At 38.9% G+C, this 15,820-nt stretch overlaps 2 protein-coding genes across 2 annotated transcripts; both read right to left on the bottom strand.

Moving 5' to 3' along the window:
- Positions 1–840: 840 nt before the first annotated feature.
- Positions 841–8,502, bottom strand: zgc:158258 (uncharacterized protein LOC791186 homolog). Its single transcript, XM_039799133.1, has 4 exons — positions 8,417–8,502; positions 4,307–4,463; positions 3,804–3,999; positions 841–3,721 (listed from the first exon to the last, which is right to left on the bottom strand). The coding sequence occupies exons 2-4, from the start codon at positions 4,409–4,411 to the stop codon at positions 2,643–2,645; spliced, it is 1,380 nt and encodes a 459-aa protein (XP_039655067.1). The 5' UTR covers positions 4,412–4,463; positions 8,417–8,502; the 3' UTR covers positions 841–2,642.
- A 1,768-nt stretch (positions 8,503–10,270) lies between these two features.
- yod1 (YOD1 deubiquitinase) lies at positions 10,271–15,469 on the bottom strand. Its single transcript, XM_039798805.1, has 3 exons — positions 15,350–15,469; positions 13,380–13,592; positions 10,271–12,914 (listed from the first exon to the last, which is right to left on the bottom strand). The coding sequence occupies exons 2-3, from the start codon at positions 13,585–13,587 to the stop codon at positions 12,214–12,216; spliced, it is 909 nt and encodes a 302-aa protein (XP_039654739.1). The 5' UTR covers positions 13,588–13,592; positions 15,350–15,469; the 3' UTR covers positions 10,271–12,213.
- Between the last annotated feature and the right edge of the window lie 351 nt (positions 15,470–15,820).

The following is a 15,820-nucleotide window of genomic DNA, read 5'->3' as shown; positions in this document are numbered from 1 at the left end:
GATGTAGTCTCTATTTCTAGTGTGGGAGTTACAGCAGATACAGAAAATGTTTTTCAACACAGCAGCAACATTTGAAAATGCCATTTTTGCATTAGTATCTCTACTGATAAACTCAATCCGTATGCAGCTCACTTTTCTGTCCAGGTATCTAATTCCTAAATTTGACTATGGCCTGATTTCTTCATCCATTGTTTAATATTACTTGACCGGCAGAGTGCCGTGTCAGTTTCACAATTTGACACCCTTTGTTTGCCTGCGCGCAGACATACTCGACACAGATCCTGGCCCCATTAGGCGACCCCCTCGCCTTACTGATAGATAACACTACAGAGAAGGTAACTGTAATCGTCTCTCGCAATAATCGACCACACACTAATTCAAGACTGTTGCATAACGAATGCCTAGCCATTCAAATAAGTCAGTGGTAGGAATTAGAAGTCTTACATGCAAGGGTTATTAAGAAAACAGAGAAGGGAAAGCACTGGTCTGCTCACACGGAGGCGGGGCTCAGGATAATCGGATAATGGATGAGCAGCTGAGCAGGCTTTCTCGTTGCTCGAGTGGCGTGTAAGATGAGTAGTGTGACTGTCTTGATAGTCATTGTGTAAGTGGAGTGTTGGATGAAGCGGAGATGTAAAATCCACAGTGCATGTTTACAGCGATGATGGTTTGGCTGAATTAAAGGGCCTGTGCTTCTTTGTGTCACACTTGCTCTGAAAAAGCAAACCATTAAGTACAAGTTCAAGTTAATCCCATTTCAAATCACAAGTCTATATTGGGCTGACGTAAGGTGTGATACTGTGTTTAAATGTGTGAGGATAATGATAACAATACACAATATATAACCTGCAGACTTTATTTCCACTGGTATTTATGGAAATGGTAGAGTGGGTAAAAATAACACACTATATCACATTAGCCTTGTTTTCCATTCTTGAACATTTCCAGTATTTAGACAATGAAGGCAGTCACATTGACACGGTCGGTCACACATTTTTTTTAAACCATCTAAACCATAAAATAGTAGAAACAAATCAAAAGCTATTGATTGATCAGCATACCTTCCAACATTCCCGATTTTCATGGGTTCTCACCTTTGTCCCACTTTGCCCCATATTGATAATTTCTTAATTTCTTTTTTCACAGCCTAATGTTGGTAGGTATGCATCAGATCTCAATGATGATGTATTGCTGATTGCTACTCAAGCTTAGAAAACACTGAAAAATCAAACCAAAACACTTCAAAATTTGGTTTTACAATAATTATGATCTTCTTCTGTGAGGCTTTGCTCCAAGAAATGTACTCAACAATCCACTTCTAGGCACATTTGTGAGTTATGAAACAATCAGTAATTATTTAGTAACAATTCTGTTGACGTTTCCTTTAAGTAGAATTACAGTGGAGCAGCATATTATGCGCAATATAATGAGGAAGGATTTTGAGATTAACGGAAAGCCACACTATGGCTTGCTTCAGTATCTAAAATGTTATTTTTGTGCACATACAGGGTTATTACAATATCTCTTTCTGTTGATGAATTCAGACAAATCATTTCTTACAGCCATAAACTTGTGTGTGCATGCTAGTTAATGCAGAAATCTATTTTAAATATTCAGCAACCTAGTCGTATGCACTCTTAGGATTGTTAGGTGTCCTGTTGGGTCTTGTCAAGTCGTATTTAACAGAAATTTGATAAAGCAAACATAATAAGAGATTCTGATTAGAGGGCATTACATTAACCTATACTTTTAATCAATTTGTAAAAAGTAGAGCCTCGGGCGTTTGAAAGGTAGAATTTGCATTTTCAGATTAAAACCTACAGAAAAACAATAGTTGGAACTTGGAAAAAAACTGCTTAGTGTCAAGCACGTAACCCCTATTTTCCACCGGGCGCGTCTGCGCTGCGTTCTGGAGGCGCTGCGGGCGCCGCGGGCCCCGCGATCAATCACTGCCATACAAGTCAATGCTTGATATTCCATCAGCTGTGCCATGGCGCGTCCCAGAAGCGTGCGTGAAGCTGCTCTCCGCTCCGCTAAAGATACGCACCAGGTCTATTTTCACGTGAGCCACGGGGGGGTTCGGACAGCCGAGTAGGAAGTAAAACAGCGAGACTATCAAGTCAATTCACCAAAAGACACCCCCCAATATCGTTTATGTCTCCTACACCACCACAGATTACAATCTTGGAAGTTGAAAACCATAATAGATATCACAGTTTTCTTTTTAAGGACCACACCAGAAAAGAGAAGGCATGGAGTTTAATTGCAGGAATGCTTGGACTGGAAGGTAGATACTAGCTTAATAAACACGTGATTGTTCTGTAAAGTATTTGTGGAGACAATCAAATCTGCGAGTCGGGCAGCAAGACACGCCGCTTCTGAGACGCTCCCGGTGTGGTATGGCGCGTGGCGTGGACGGAACAAAACCGGAACGCAGCACACCGTGCCCAGTGGAGAATCGGAGTAAGTCCAGTCCCCTGTATTAAAACCTTTATTAAAAGTGCTGGTCTGGCCCTTTAAATTTGTCCTCCTCTCTTCATCCTCTTCTGCTTTAGTTTGCCATGGTTGCCAAGTTCCCACTTAATGCTTTAACTCTCTTTAAGAGGATGGTACTCTGGCAGGCAGACTGCTGTTTACCTGTTTTAGTCTTTGAGCAGTCCAAGCTTTCGGAGTGCTTCTTTTCGATCGGCTCCCATCCCAGGCACCACCATCACCGTGTATCCCACCGAGTTTGCGGGTTTGCGGGGTACAGGCTGACAGTTTCCACCGTTTCTGTGGTTGTCCAGGGTAGCAGAGCGCTCCAGACCAGTTGCCTTCAATCCACTGGATTGAGACGGATGTGGTACAGACACATGCTGTTGCTCACGTCTGGAGTAGTGATGGAAACTGGCACTGTTCTGCAGAGGCTTGTTTTTGGGCTCTGTGGGCACTTTAGAATGACAAAACGATGGGCTTCTTGATGGATTAACATTTGATGGACCTCTTGTAGATCTGTTGTGTGTGTGGTCCAGAGAGGAGTGAGATTTAGGGGGAGACAGCAGGGCTACTGTCTCAACCTCTGGCGGTTGGTCTTTGAGGAGACCCAGCTTCTGCAAAGCTTCCAGTCTTACGACCTGGGGATCTGTTGCATTCTTCACATTGTGTGAAGAGTCTGAGGTTATGGATGCTTCATTTTGTGTTTTCACGGATATATTGGAAGGAATCTTTTTTGGTTTGGGGGCCACAACCGGAGGACCTGTCTTAGACTTAAAAGCCTCTGAGTGGGATCTGTCAAATCTTGGCAGATTTCCGAGTTTTGGGTCTTCCACTGTGACAGGAAGGTGCTTGTCCAACTCTATAGTATGATCAATTGTGGGACATAGAGGCGTTTTCTTTGTGGAGGCACTTCTTCGCAGATGAACAAGTGCCTCATAGGACAGAGGACCTCTGGCTAAACCTTCAGCTGTCCTAACTGAGTAGTCCCTGGGTTTGGTGGGAGGAGGTATCACAACATCGACCTCTAAAGGTACTTGGTTGTGTTTATGATCGGGTTTGTTGCTTGAAGGAGTGAAGTGAGGTTTAGAGCTGATGTTTTTGTCTGGAGGGACACTCAACTTTCCACTGGGTACAGAACATGGAGAGCTGCTTGCCAGAACAAAAGGTGTCGGAACCAGGTAGCTCAGCATGAGTTTGGTGTCAATGTTTTCCTTCTTGTGTTCCGCAGAGGCATGTTTCTGTGAACCTGAAAAACAAACAATTAGAACATTAGAAAGTATTTTATTCATTAATGTTAATTCTGCATCTGTGCCTAGAGATGAACTCACTGTTGAGCTTGCTTTTGCTCACGTAGGCTGACAGGTCAGCCCGTTTGGTAGCAAGGTTGCCAGGGCTGGGCAGTTGGTCAGGTTCGTCATTGGACAGTCCACTATCTTCCTCAGTATCCAAAGACTCAATAGTCTCCTCCAAAAACATGAGACAGGCCTTCTCTTCAGCAGACAGGTGCTCCAGACTATCATCACTCTGTAATACATAAAAGAAGGGTTTTCTTTTTGACATCAATTCCACAATTCCATATCCCATAGGTGACATACACTCTTAGAAATGAACAAAACAGAACAATTAACATCCCTGTTTCATAGGAGATTGTTTAAGGCCTTAAAGTGTTCACTTCTAAATACAAAACTATGAAACCAGATGCATCCCTAGGCTTTTATGTTTCAGCTCAGTTACCTACATGGTTTTGTCTTGATATTTCCTGTTGTTTTGTATGAGTTGTAGTAGAACTAATACGTTTCTCAGATTCAAGAGGGTAAGGTCAGTAACTTACAAAGGCAGAATTGGCGCTGACAACGCTGTCACAGCTGCCAGCACTGTCCATGCCAGTCATCGTCTCTAATCCAGTACCACCTGGCCAGGTATCGCTTTTTGGCATCTTAGTGCCCTAGTGTATCCAAGGTTGGTGGCACAGATTGTTGTGTTTCACTCTGTGAAAAGGGAATACATTCAAATGGTTACTTTACAAGCTTTAAACAAAAGTAGATTTCTATTTAATGGACCATACTAGTTTGCCTATTTTAACCACATTCTTTATACTTTGTCTTTGTGGACCATTTTCCCACAGGTTTTTAGTTCTATCTTCCAAACAGTCGTTGGTTTGCTTGCATTTTTGTACAGTATAAAAGTATAACGTATGAAATCTATCCCTAAAGGACCACATTGGGAAGTTTCTTTAAAATACTTCCCTACTGCATTCTCTTGCAGTAGTTTAACATTATATCTCTGGCAATATTTTTACGCTAACCTTACACTTGCTTTAGTTCTAACCTTATGCAGCAATTGCTAATCAGCATAAAAGTGTATCTAGTTAACAAATAGCACACTGGTGTGATGTCATGGAGGCTCAATAGACATTTGTTTTATTATTAAGTAATAGCCAATATGCTTGAAAAAACAGTAAAATAAAGTTTTAAGAGTATATCTGACACATGGACTTCAATGAGAGTAGTAAGTAGTAAGTGAGACAGTAATATGTACACTGGACTTAACCAATAAGTTGGTTCTTGTTATTAAAAAAAAAACAGATTCCAGCAATGTCCAGACCACCAATGAACAGTAAAGATTAAGAACACAGAGGCTATCAATACTGATATTCTGTATGAGGTTTTTGAGGATACTCATCATGCCAGATGTCCGGCAAAGAAAACTCATTCTGCAGGGCTCAACATGCACTTACTGACCAACAAAGCACAGATCAGAGTTTGACAAATTGTTGCATTAAAGCAGACCAAAAGTTTCAGTGACATTCAGTATGTTTCTCTCTGGATTGTCTGTCAAAGCATCAACCACAGAGCTTCGAGAGCTTTGACCACATCTGATGTAACTGCCATAGGGCAATATTTTAGCTGGAAAATAATTTAGACTTCCTTTATAATAATGGGTAGTAAAATGTGCACAGACACTGATCAACAACACATGGCTTGGAGCCAATCTAAATGTACGCAGACATGGGGAGGATGGAAAATAAACTGCAATCAGCACCACAGGGGACTGGACAGCTCCAGATCTGGCTGATCTGTCTTTACTATTAGCTCAGGACTAAATATTCACACAGTCAAACATGTAAGGATAACCCGGTGTTATATCAACCCAGGATTTAAATTAGTTCTGGGTTATTTTAATGTTATTAGCATATACTGTAACATGGCATATATTGTGTGATTCTGTGCCTTAATAGTGCATTTATAATATCTTAGCATGACTTGGACAAGAGTGCACAATTTTGACTTCACACATTAAATAACAAATGTATCCAGTGGTTGGCACAGCATTATTGTATGCATTGCAGGAGCTCTAGGGATAATATCATAAAATAATGTAAGAAATATTGTGAGAGAATTCAAAAAAGTTGTTGAAAGACAATTTATAAAAAAAGTATTTCAAGCGAATTAAAAGTGTTTATAAATTCCTAAAACAAAAAGCCCTTTGCGGCCTCTGTAGATTAAGTCTATCTACAATGTTTCTAGATAGGCAATACATTCTTTGGTAAGTTTTGTTTTAGTAAAAAGTAAGAATTTCTTTGCTCAGTTTTAGGCAGTTTCAGAAAACTATTGTTGCATTGAAGTGTAAGTGGTCAAACCCCAACACGGAAGAATCCATTGCTGCAGAACAGCAACCATATTAATGCAAGACAAGAAAAATGTAAACTGTTATTTTCACAACATCCATATTTTCTTAGTCTTCTCCTAGGTCTGGACTCCTGATAACATAGGTTTGTGAAGGCAACTTTTGTTTTTAGCTCTAAAAAGCTACCAACTAGTTTTCAAAACAATCCATACTTACAACTGCATTACTGTGCAAGTGTAATCTACATTTTGAGAAAAACGAAACCAATTAAAGGTGACTAAATGTTAACTAAAAGATCATCTAATGTTAGTCTTAAGACTCTACATGTACTAAAAATGATGAGTGGCTGCCTGGACGTCCATCTTAAAGAGTACAGTATATTTGGCATATGGTTCACAACGATGTAAAGCATAGTCTAGTAGCTAATTGGCGAAAAACCGCTGCAATGGTCCTTTTTTTAGAAGCTGCATGTATTTAGATGGACGAGTAAAGTTTGAGCAATTTCGAAATCTAGAAAATCTTTTAATCAATCGGTCATTTCTGTTTACTGGACAGACTACTGACAGGGTATCATAGTTTAGTATGTTTCTGACAGATATCTAACTAGTCCTCTAACTGCATGTGACTCAGATTACAGCACACATGCCACTCCTAATCCTCCTCAACCGGATCAGTTTCAGAGGGAGTAGGGGGCAGCAGCAATGATCCCCTGAAAGCCATATGATATCCATTTTGACCCTTTTGTCTTACTGCAACATTATTAATGTGGGTGTATGTTCGTCCACAGAAATTATCATTAGTTTTACGTGGTGAGATACAAAGAGAACGTAAATGGTGATACAATGATTAGGGATTAGTCTTCTTCTGGGGATGCTAAAATGTAGGCACTATTCTGGCAATGTGAGACACTTTTTACTGTAAATGAGCATTCAAAATTGTTGGTTGTTTGTTTTTAAAGTTGTTTAATTTGAGCGTGCAATTTCTACCAGAACAAACACATTTTAGAAAATAAATACATTTTCCTTTCCTACTATAAAGCTGGACATTTTGGTATAAAGGAACCTCTGTCTGATCCTAGTGAAAAGAAATCCACATTTGGATAAGTTTCAATACCTGAGAAGGAAGGGCTGCTATATGGGCCAATCGAGGCACAAAAGCACGCCTGTTCTCTGTTCATGCTTTGCCATGTCATCCCATCCCTGTAAAAACAATTGAAGTCCCTATTGCCAGGCTAATATGTAAATGTCCCCATATCCTGTTATTATGTTATCTCAGGATATGAACCTGAGATAACATTTATTGTGTTAACCTGACACAATATGGGTTGATCACATGCAAATAACAATATCGATAGTCTTTTAAACTTTAAAGCTATTCATTTTTGGTAATCAAATTGACCTTCCCTAAGTATTAAGTATTATAGTATATAGTCCTGTGCTGTTAAGTGTGTAGTGTGACCTGGGTTTTTTCCCTTGTCATAACAAAACCTCAGACTAAGACTTTAGTCAGTCATTAACCCCTGTTTCCAGTGAAAACACATCACAATGTTATCTCCGTATATAGATACACCTATCAGCACAGCAACTGCCACAAAAGACAATACATGTAAGTGCCCTGTGAAACTCCTTGGAACATTAATCTCTGTTCCAATAACACCGTTGCAGTTACGTTTTATTGTGGCTATAAAAGAGCAACTGACCAAGCTTGTATTATCCTTAATGCATTATTTGCATTGGGATTGTACAGCTGGTTCAAATCATCCCTAATTTTAGTTTAAGTTTATTTTAACCCTCACAGGTCTTTTAGCCTCTGCCTTCAGATTCAGGTTTAAAGTAGGGCTGTGCAATTAATTGAAATGTAATCGTATCGTCATAAATCATTATGATTTTGGCTCCCAATGATCACAAAAACAGAATAATTGAGAATCAATTATTTAGCTCATTACGTTTTGCAAGTAAACTCTTATTTATTTATTTTTTACTGTTGATTTATTTAACGTTTTCCACTGTTTTTTAAGTTCAATAATTGCAACAGGTTTCCAAAAGTCAACGAGTAATCATGTTAAATTATCGTGATTTCAATATTGACCGAAATAATCGTGATTATATTTTTTTCCATAATCGAGCAGACCTAGTTTAAAGTAGATTGGGCTCCCTGTCCTTTTGTGATAAAGAGTATCTTCCCCAAAAGCTGTCTTTTACAAAATATGCAAAAACATCCATGTCAACTAAATTATATAAAGAGGTGTTTGAACTAACTTTTTAAGTAGATTAAACTGACCACAAACTGGAAATAGCATTCATTGAGCACATACCTGTTTGAATCACCGTTCATTAGTCTTTAGTTATCCATCTTCTGCTTATTGTCCAAGTGAAGACGCGGGTTAGTGAGCCGCCGGCTCTGTGTTACCTGGGGGACTTTGTGCCCTAAGCTTTAAGCCAATCGGAGAGCAGCATTCTCCTTAAGACGCACGAGCCTTTGTCGTCCTACAACTGCAGTAATCTGCTAATCATTATCTCCTGTTTGCAACTCTCTCCGCTAACCGCGCCGTTATTCGAAAAGTAAGTCGTTTCTATACTGTAAAAGGAAATGTAAGCCGTCTTTTCGTTGCATAAACGTCACTGGAGATTGTTACTATAGTAACCCTTGCTGGCTAGTTAAACGACGTGTTGTAGTTAAGTCACCTTTGCGACAACACACAATCTTAAAAAAAAAAGTACACCTTTGACATTATTCCTTTGTATTTTCATTGATCCTGTAAGTACTGCTTTTCATTATCGATCGGTCTGCCAATTAGTTTCTCAATAAATCAATGAAATGCCAGAAAATTGTCAATCTACAAATTGCTTGTTTTGCAAAACAAATTCTCACGATTGAGAAACTAAAGAAGTAGAGAATGAGTGGCTTGTTTTCTCCAAAAATGTATTAAATGGCAATGGATTATCAAAACTGCTTATTTCTGTTGATCAACAAAACAATGAATTGGCCAATACTGGTAATCAATAATGGTGAATGAGTTATACCAAGAGTTTGATTGACATGTCAGCTTTTATCATTATACTGTAGCTATACAAGTGGTGGAAGAAGTGTTCAGATCCTTTACTTAAGTAAAAGTACTAATACACACTGTGAATACTGATCCAAGAGGGTTTATAAATAGTTTATTTATTGCAATCAATCAGTTTTATTTGTCACGTGAGCTGGTAGGAGGTAGAATCCAGGTGAAATGTTAGCCCATCTGCTCCTTAAGAAGTAGGAGAGTTTCAAGGTATGAAAATTGTAATCTGAAAAGTAACTAAAGCTGTCAGACAAATGTAGTGGAGTAAAAAGTACAATATTTGCCTCTGAGATGTAGTGGATTAGAAGTATAACATTGCAATAAATGGAAATAAAGTACAACTGCTTCTAATTTATACTTGTTACATGTTACTATTACTGTCTACTATAACATAGTTTGTATAAACTTGGGACACAGCTAAAATCCCACCACTAACTAAAATACTGTTCCAAGCTGCAAGCTGGCAAGACAGGATGTTTCTAGGCAGACGTGTACAAAAATGTGTAATCACAATGATGGCTCCATCTCCACCTGTGGGTTTTCCGCTATAGGTCAACATGAATGCCATCAAAAATGCCTGTGAAGGAAACAAATGAAAATCCAAGTGAGGCATGGGAAAAGGTCCATACGGCTTTATCAAACATTTGTTTTTTTTAAATAGCCCATCCTCATAGACACAAACTTTATTAGGCCTAAAATCTAACTGCAAATGATAAGTGCAATGTAGCTCTGTATCTTTCACATAACCTCTTTGACCAACAGCAGCAGCTATCACTGCTGCTACAAACAGCTGGTGAACAAATCTTAAGATCCTATTAAGAAAGGGTAGATTTTCCTTAAAATAACACGTAGGTAGTGTAATCCCACTACGATGGCACAGGATCAGTGTTGTGTAGCCAACAGGGTTTATTTCCAGTGGCCATGGATTGTCAACAGGAGCTATAAATAGTTGGTTGATGTAGGGACAAGTATTATTACAATAATTATAAGAAAATAAGTTGAACAGAATTGTGACAATCACTACCAACATGAAACATAAAAAAATATCTAAGAGTAAACTGAAGAAAAAAAAAAAAGTTACCGGTAATACAAAATGACTCATACACAACATCATCGGCTATAACTTTTAATTGTGACACAACACTGAAAGAGAAAAAAAAAAATCAAGTAAATCCAGTTATTCTGTAGTGCTTTGTGTGCAACATTCATTGTTATTGTCCTTAAAGAGTCATGAGAACTTGGTAAATATAAAATACAACAAAGCCATTTCATAGTTTTACTTTTATGCAAGCTGACTAATCCATAATCAATGTTAAAATAAACTACCTAATAGGTAATAAATGAAGGGGGAAATCATAGTAATTCACATTCAAATGACATTTATGCCTTTTGTTAATCTCGGAGTCTAAAAGACAAATCAACAAAAGAAAGAAGCCCCAATCAAAGTCGTTCACTGTCAAACTCCATTTTTTTGGCAACAACTCGGTACCAGTATTGTCACCATATATACTGTATGTGAAGTAGAAATAATGGTTCTGCACAACATGAAGCCACAATAAACTGGGCTTTAAGGAAAAAAAGCTAATCCTACAACTATCTTAATGGCAAATGTAACATTTTTGAGCTGTGGTTCAACATAAACAAGTGTGTGCTTCATTCTTCTCGGCAGTGAGTATAGTATTAAAGGAATTAGTACAGAGATGATTTCTAAAATGTGAGAACATGCTCCAGTTGTGCAAAACATACAGTGAAACAGAATGGTGCTTTTTATGGCCAACATGCACTACATGTTAAACCAAAATGGCCTTTAACTTATAGTTTTAGGCTGCAAATGTCAACTGAAATTAAAATTGCAAAGGTAAATGGTTAATGCTGAATAAGCATTCACAGCATTGCTGCTTAGCTAAACACAATGTATGGACTGTACCTAAACAGTACTGTAAATGCATTAAGTGAGCAGGATGTATCTCATACGGCATGTCTTGCACTCACTCGTTTCAGATTTCTAGTCACTACACTCCCCTCTCATCATAACTCGTGTTCTGAAATACAACGCTCAAACACCTCATCCCGCTTAAAGTGTTGTTTTTTTAAATAAGCAGCCATGTAAAACAAACACAATTTTTTAAAAGATTTCAGCATGATGACATTTGAAAATTACACACTAGAATTAAAAATTACACTCCTGAAAAACTGCCGTACCCATGAAGAAAAAACTAAGAGCTACAGATTTTGTTTTCAGCACCATTATTTCTTCTGTCAAATCTAAAATGAGATCACTGATCAACCATGTTGCAACATCAAAAAAAGCACGGGAAAAATAAAAAATCCAATCAATCTGAATGGCCACCGCTCAGTAAAATCAAAGAGATGTCATGTATAACAATTAATCCAGCTTAGCATTAACACAGCCCACCTGTGCTGTGCTGAACAATTTGGACATCCACATTGACTTAATTATCAGTTTTTAGTATTGGAAGAGAAATAAAAAACATGCTACATAACCAACATGATGAATAACAGTCATACTGTGTGTGCCGCGCTTAAGACAACAGTGAATAGGATCACATCATAGTGCAAAGAATTCTCAGTGGTTGTTTTAAACTTATTCTAGAGCCAAATGGCAGGGTTTTATCAAGTATACCTTTAGTCAGTCACAGGTAAATAATGGCTATTTGATGCATTTTCTAATTGACAACACATCAGCCACTATTTGGTTTGTTATCAATACAACCCAGCCATCGAGTTACCGAAAGAGAAGAAGACAAATCCTAAGAATGGTTTGCATATTTTCCTTGACCCAGTTAAAAACACATTTGAAACCATCTCTAAACAGACTAAAATGACGGTTTGAAGACATCGGAGCGCTGCAGTAGCATTTCTGACTTTGAGAACTGACAGCAGTTAGAAAGTAATACTGAACAGGTTAGAGGCTGCACACAGTGTCTGCAGATTCTCCACAGATGTTGCTGGACAATGTGAGGTAGAGGATCACACAAGCAGATTGACAGAATAGTTGTATTTGTGAGGAGGGAGAAAAGACAAAACCGTGTTCACACTTCGCCAAAATTGGTGTGGCCTGTCTCCTTGGCATGCTCGCGAGCTTCCTTTTGTCCCACCAGGCCCGTCTGGCACACCATGCAGCGCAACGCAAAACGGTTAACGTCCGTGAATTGCCGCTTGCGTCGAGCCTCATCTGCCAGCTCGAGGGCCTGCGCCAGGATTACGTCGTCAGTGGTGGAGAAGATAGTATGGGGCGGTGCGTCAGAGCCGGGTGTTTCTTTCTGCAGGGGGTCGTAGTGGATGCCGTCGTAGATGAGCAGCACGCGTTTGTGGTAGCCAGCATCCTCCCCAAACCGATCCACTCGGACTGTCTGAGTGTCCACCACACAGATCTCACATTTGTAAAACTTGGACAGGATAGACACCTCGATGGCTCCCCCCCAGGTGTCGTCACGTTTTATCCAAGAGCAGTACTCCTCATTGGTCTTTCCCAGCACCGCTTCCGAGTAAGCTGTGGGATCACTTGACACGATCTGGGCGATGAGGCCTCGCATCTCAGGGGCACAAGCAGGGTCATACACACCGCCTTCCACCACATAATACACACTGGTGAAGAGGCAGGAGTTGTCAGCTGGGACCACTCGACGCGCCAGCACGGGTGAGGGTTCCAGGCGTGGTGCTTTAGTCACAGTGGGGTGATCCTGACGAGGCTTTGGCTTGTTTTTTTCTTCCTCAACAATGAGTGTGTCTCCTATAAAGGATGACACAACACAGCCTGGTCAAACTTTTGTAAGAAGAGATTGAGAGGGGGAGGGGGGGGGGAATCTATCATGTTTACAGCTATCCAGTTGTTAACTAAATGTTGAGTTGAGGGTGAGTACACCTAAAAATTGCATAACAGGTTTGCCAAGTTTTGAGATTCTTCTGCTACTCCCAATACAATGGGGTGAACTGAATTTCATCTGGGTTCCTAAAAGCATTAAAGAATAAAGTTCAAAATATTCAACAGCAACTGGTCTTTAACAGAAACTGTGTCACAGTAATTCACAGAACACTGTCCCATAGTTTTCTTAATTTCTTTTTATATTTTTTTCCTAAAACATAAGTGTAATGACTTGATTATCATTTAAGTATGTCTTGAAAATGTGTAGTTCAATAAAATAGTCATATAAATGTGTTAATTCATCTGCATATTTTGGATGTTTTGACAACATACCGGATTTGATGGGGTAATCTTTGAGGTGAGCATCTCCATTTTTAAGATCAAGGCTGGAGGGTGGATAACCAACCATAATTTTCTGCACATCACAGGGGATACCAGTCAGCTCCTCCACCTTGCTCTTTAGCTCTTGCACACAGGACTGATGAGTTAAGCCCTGCATTATGTGGCTCCCATTTTTGGTCTTACAGCGAAGCCGCAACATCCTACCTGTAAAAACATGACAATTTATCAGTAACACTGCAGTTATTTGGAATGAACTTTGCTCAGTGTTGTCAAGACATTGTAATAGCTATCAAGAGGGCACTTTCTGGACATCTGCACATGATAAAGAATAATAAATCAACTTTGTCATTAGTTTTTTTTTTTTTTTTTTTACTATAAAAGCCTAACTGGAATATCAAAACATATTTACACCCAGGCATAATTGGATCTAATCGTTCTGCTCTTTCTGCTTCTAATGCTTACCGTTCTCATTAAATTGTTTAAAATACATTTTAAGAACGGGATAATCTTCAGTACAAACCTTACGCTATTTACTGTTTGTTGTTGTTTATTTTGGTGGGTCTTGAATGCAGCAAATTACACTTGTCATTCTAATGACACTTAAAAAAAAATAATTATATTGGTAAATAAATATCACCCTTTTATTTAGAAATAAAAATAAATGCCATTTCAAAGTAGATATGGGCTGTGTTAAAATGCTAATAATGGCTGATACAAATGAGCACAAAGTGTAGATGGTCTGTGTAAGTATAGTGTAAGTAGTTTTCTCATATCTGTGGCACAAAAGAAAACATTTTAGTTTTCCAAATTCAAGGTGCTATTTCAAGAATAGTTAGGCTACATAAATGTCACACGATCAGTTACTGTTTACCAAAAGTAAACAAAAGACAGTGTATCATTTAAAATGACTGTAGATTTTCAAATATTAACCTCAGGTGAGGAGTGACCTTTTTTGAGTGAAGTTTTCAAAGTGTGACTCATTCATTCATTAATGCAAAAGTTTAAAATGTACAAAGAGTGATTATGTGTTAGGCACAAACTGGGGCTGAAGCAGGACCAGATCCTATGAAGCCCCACTCTAACGTTAGCTACATAAAATGAAATCAAGCAAGAACGAAGTAACGTTACCCACTCGACTCATAACCATATAGCTAGAATTTTAAAAGTCGAGTTGCCCCTTAGTAACGTTAGCTAGCTACATAATTGAGGGAGTTTAGGGACATTGAATCTTTTAAACATAATTTTATCCGTACATAAAATATGTAGCGTAATGTTCCCCAAGATGCTGTCTACTCGAGTTGGTGATTAAATGGACTTCATCCACGTGTTTTTGTGGTGATTGTTTAACGTAAGCTAAGTTAGCTCGCTTGCTAATTGCATTTGCTAGCCTAACTTATGCAACACAGCAAGAATCAGGATGTCGGATACCTTACATTATGCTGGCCGTTGTGTAACAACTGCTTTCTAAATGGAACCGAAATAACAATTAAAAGTGCTGATGAGCAGCACCAGTAAAACACATGACAGCGACATTGCTTTGTTGTTTTTTCTTTGTTCTGTCAGTTAACGTTGACGACTCAGTGAAAACTCAACAGCAAGACAAACAGATATTGGGCTAAGCTAGGAACTCCCTGCCAAGCAAGAAACATGCTGCATTATGCGGAGCCTCTTGTCATATAACGTTAACTCGACAATTAGCTAGCTAGCCAAAGCGTTTGAGGCATTTATCCTTAACATGTATGAAAGAAACATACTTGCCCCGATTCCGTTATGAACGGTACCTAACGTTATATCGTGTATCATCTGCTAAAGTTAGCATGCTAACTTGAACAATAACTTTGCGTTAAGTGGACTGTTTTTCCCAGCGTTTTGCATCCAGATAAACCTTGGTAAATTCTGTAATCTGCCAATTAGCATGTATATAACGCGACATGACAACGAGTGGTATGTTGTATTCTTACCTGCTGTTGACTGCGGCTCTAACGTTAGCTACCTCAAACAATAAACATTCAGCAGTGAGAGACTGATGTGTAGAACGTCTGTCTACGTCAGTCTACGTCGGTACGACGCCATGACGTTCTCTGTCTGATAACCGTTCTCTATAAATAAAATACATCCATGCCGATAACCCATACAAGGAACCACGACTTGTAATAACCATTGACATATAGGTAATAACCACCGTTCTGCTTGTAACCTTATATACTGTCTATGCTTGTAACCTGCTTGTTTCAACCATGGATATATTAAGAGAACGGTTACAACAGGGAACATTCTAATGTTGGCAGAAGCAGAATACAGCAGAGTGTTTTAGAAACTAACTGCTCATGTAGATCAAACAAATTCAAACAAAACAGCTGCAGGTCACACAGTTGACTTCAAAACTCATCTCAAAATGGAGAGTAGGATATATACTGTAAATTACTTGTACT

Source organism: Perca fluviatilis, chromosome 4 (genome assembly GCF_010015445.1).
Source record: "Perca fluviatilis chromosome 4, GENO_Pfluv_1.0, whole genome shotgun sequence".
Taxonomy (NCBI): Eukaryota; Metazoa; Chordata; class Actinopteri; order Perciformes; family Percidae; genus Perca; species Perca fluviatilis.
This window is presented reverse-complemented; position numbering and strand designations above follow the sequence as displayed.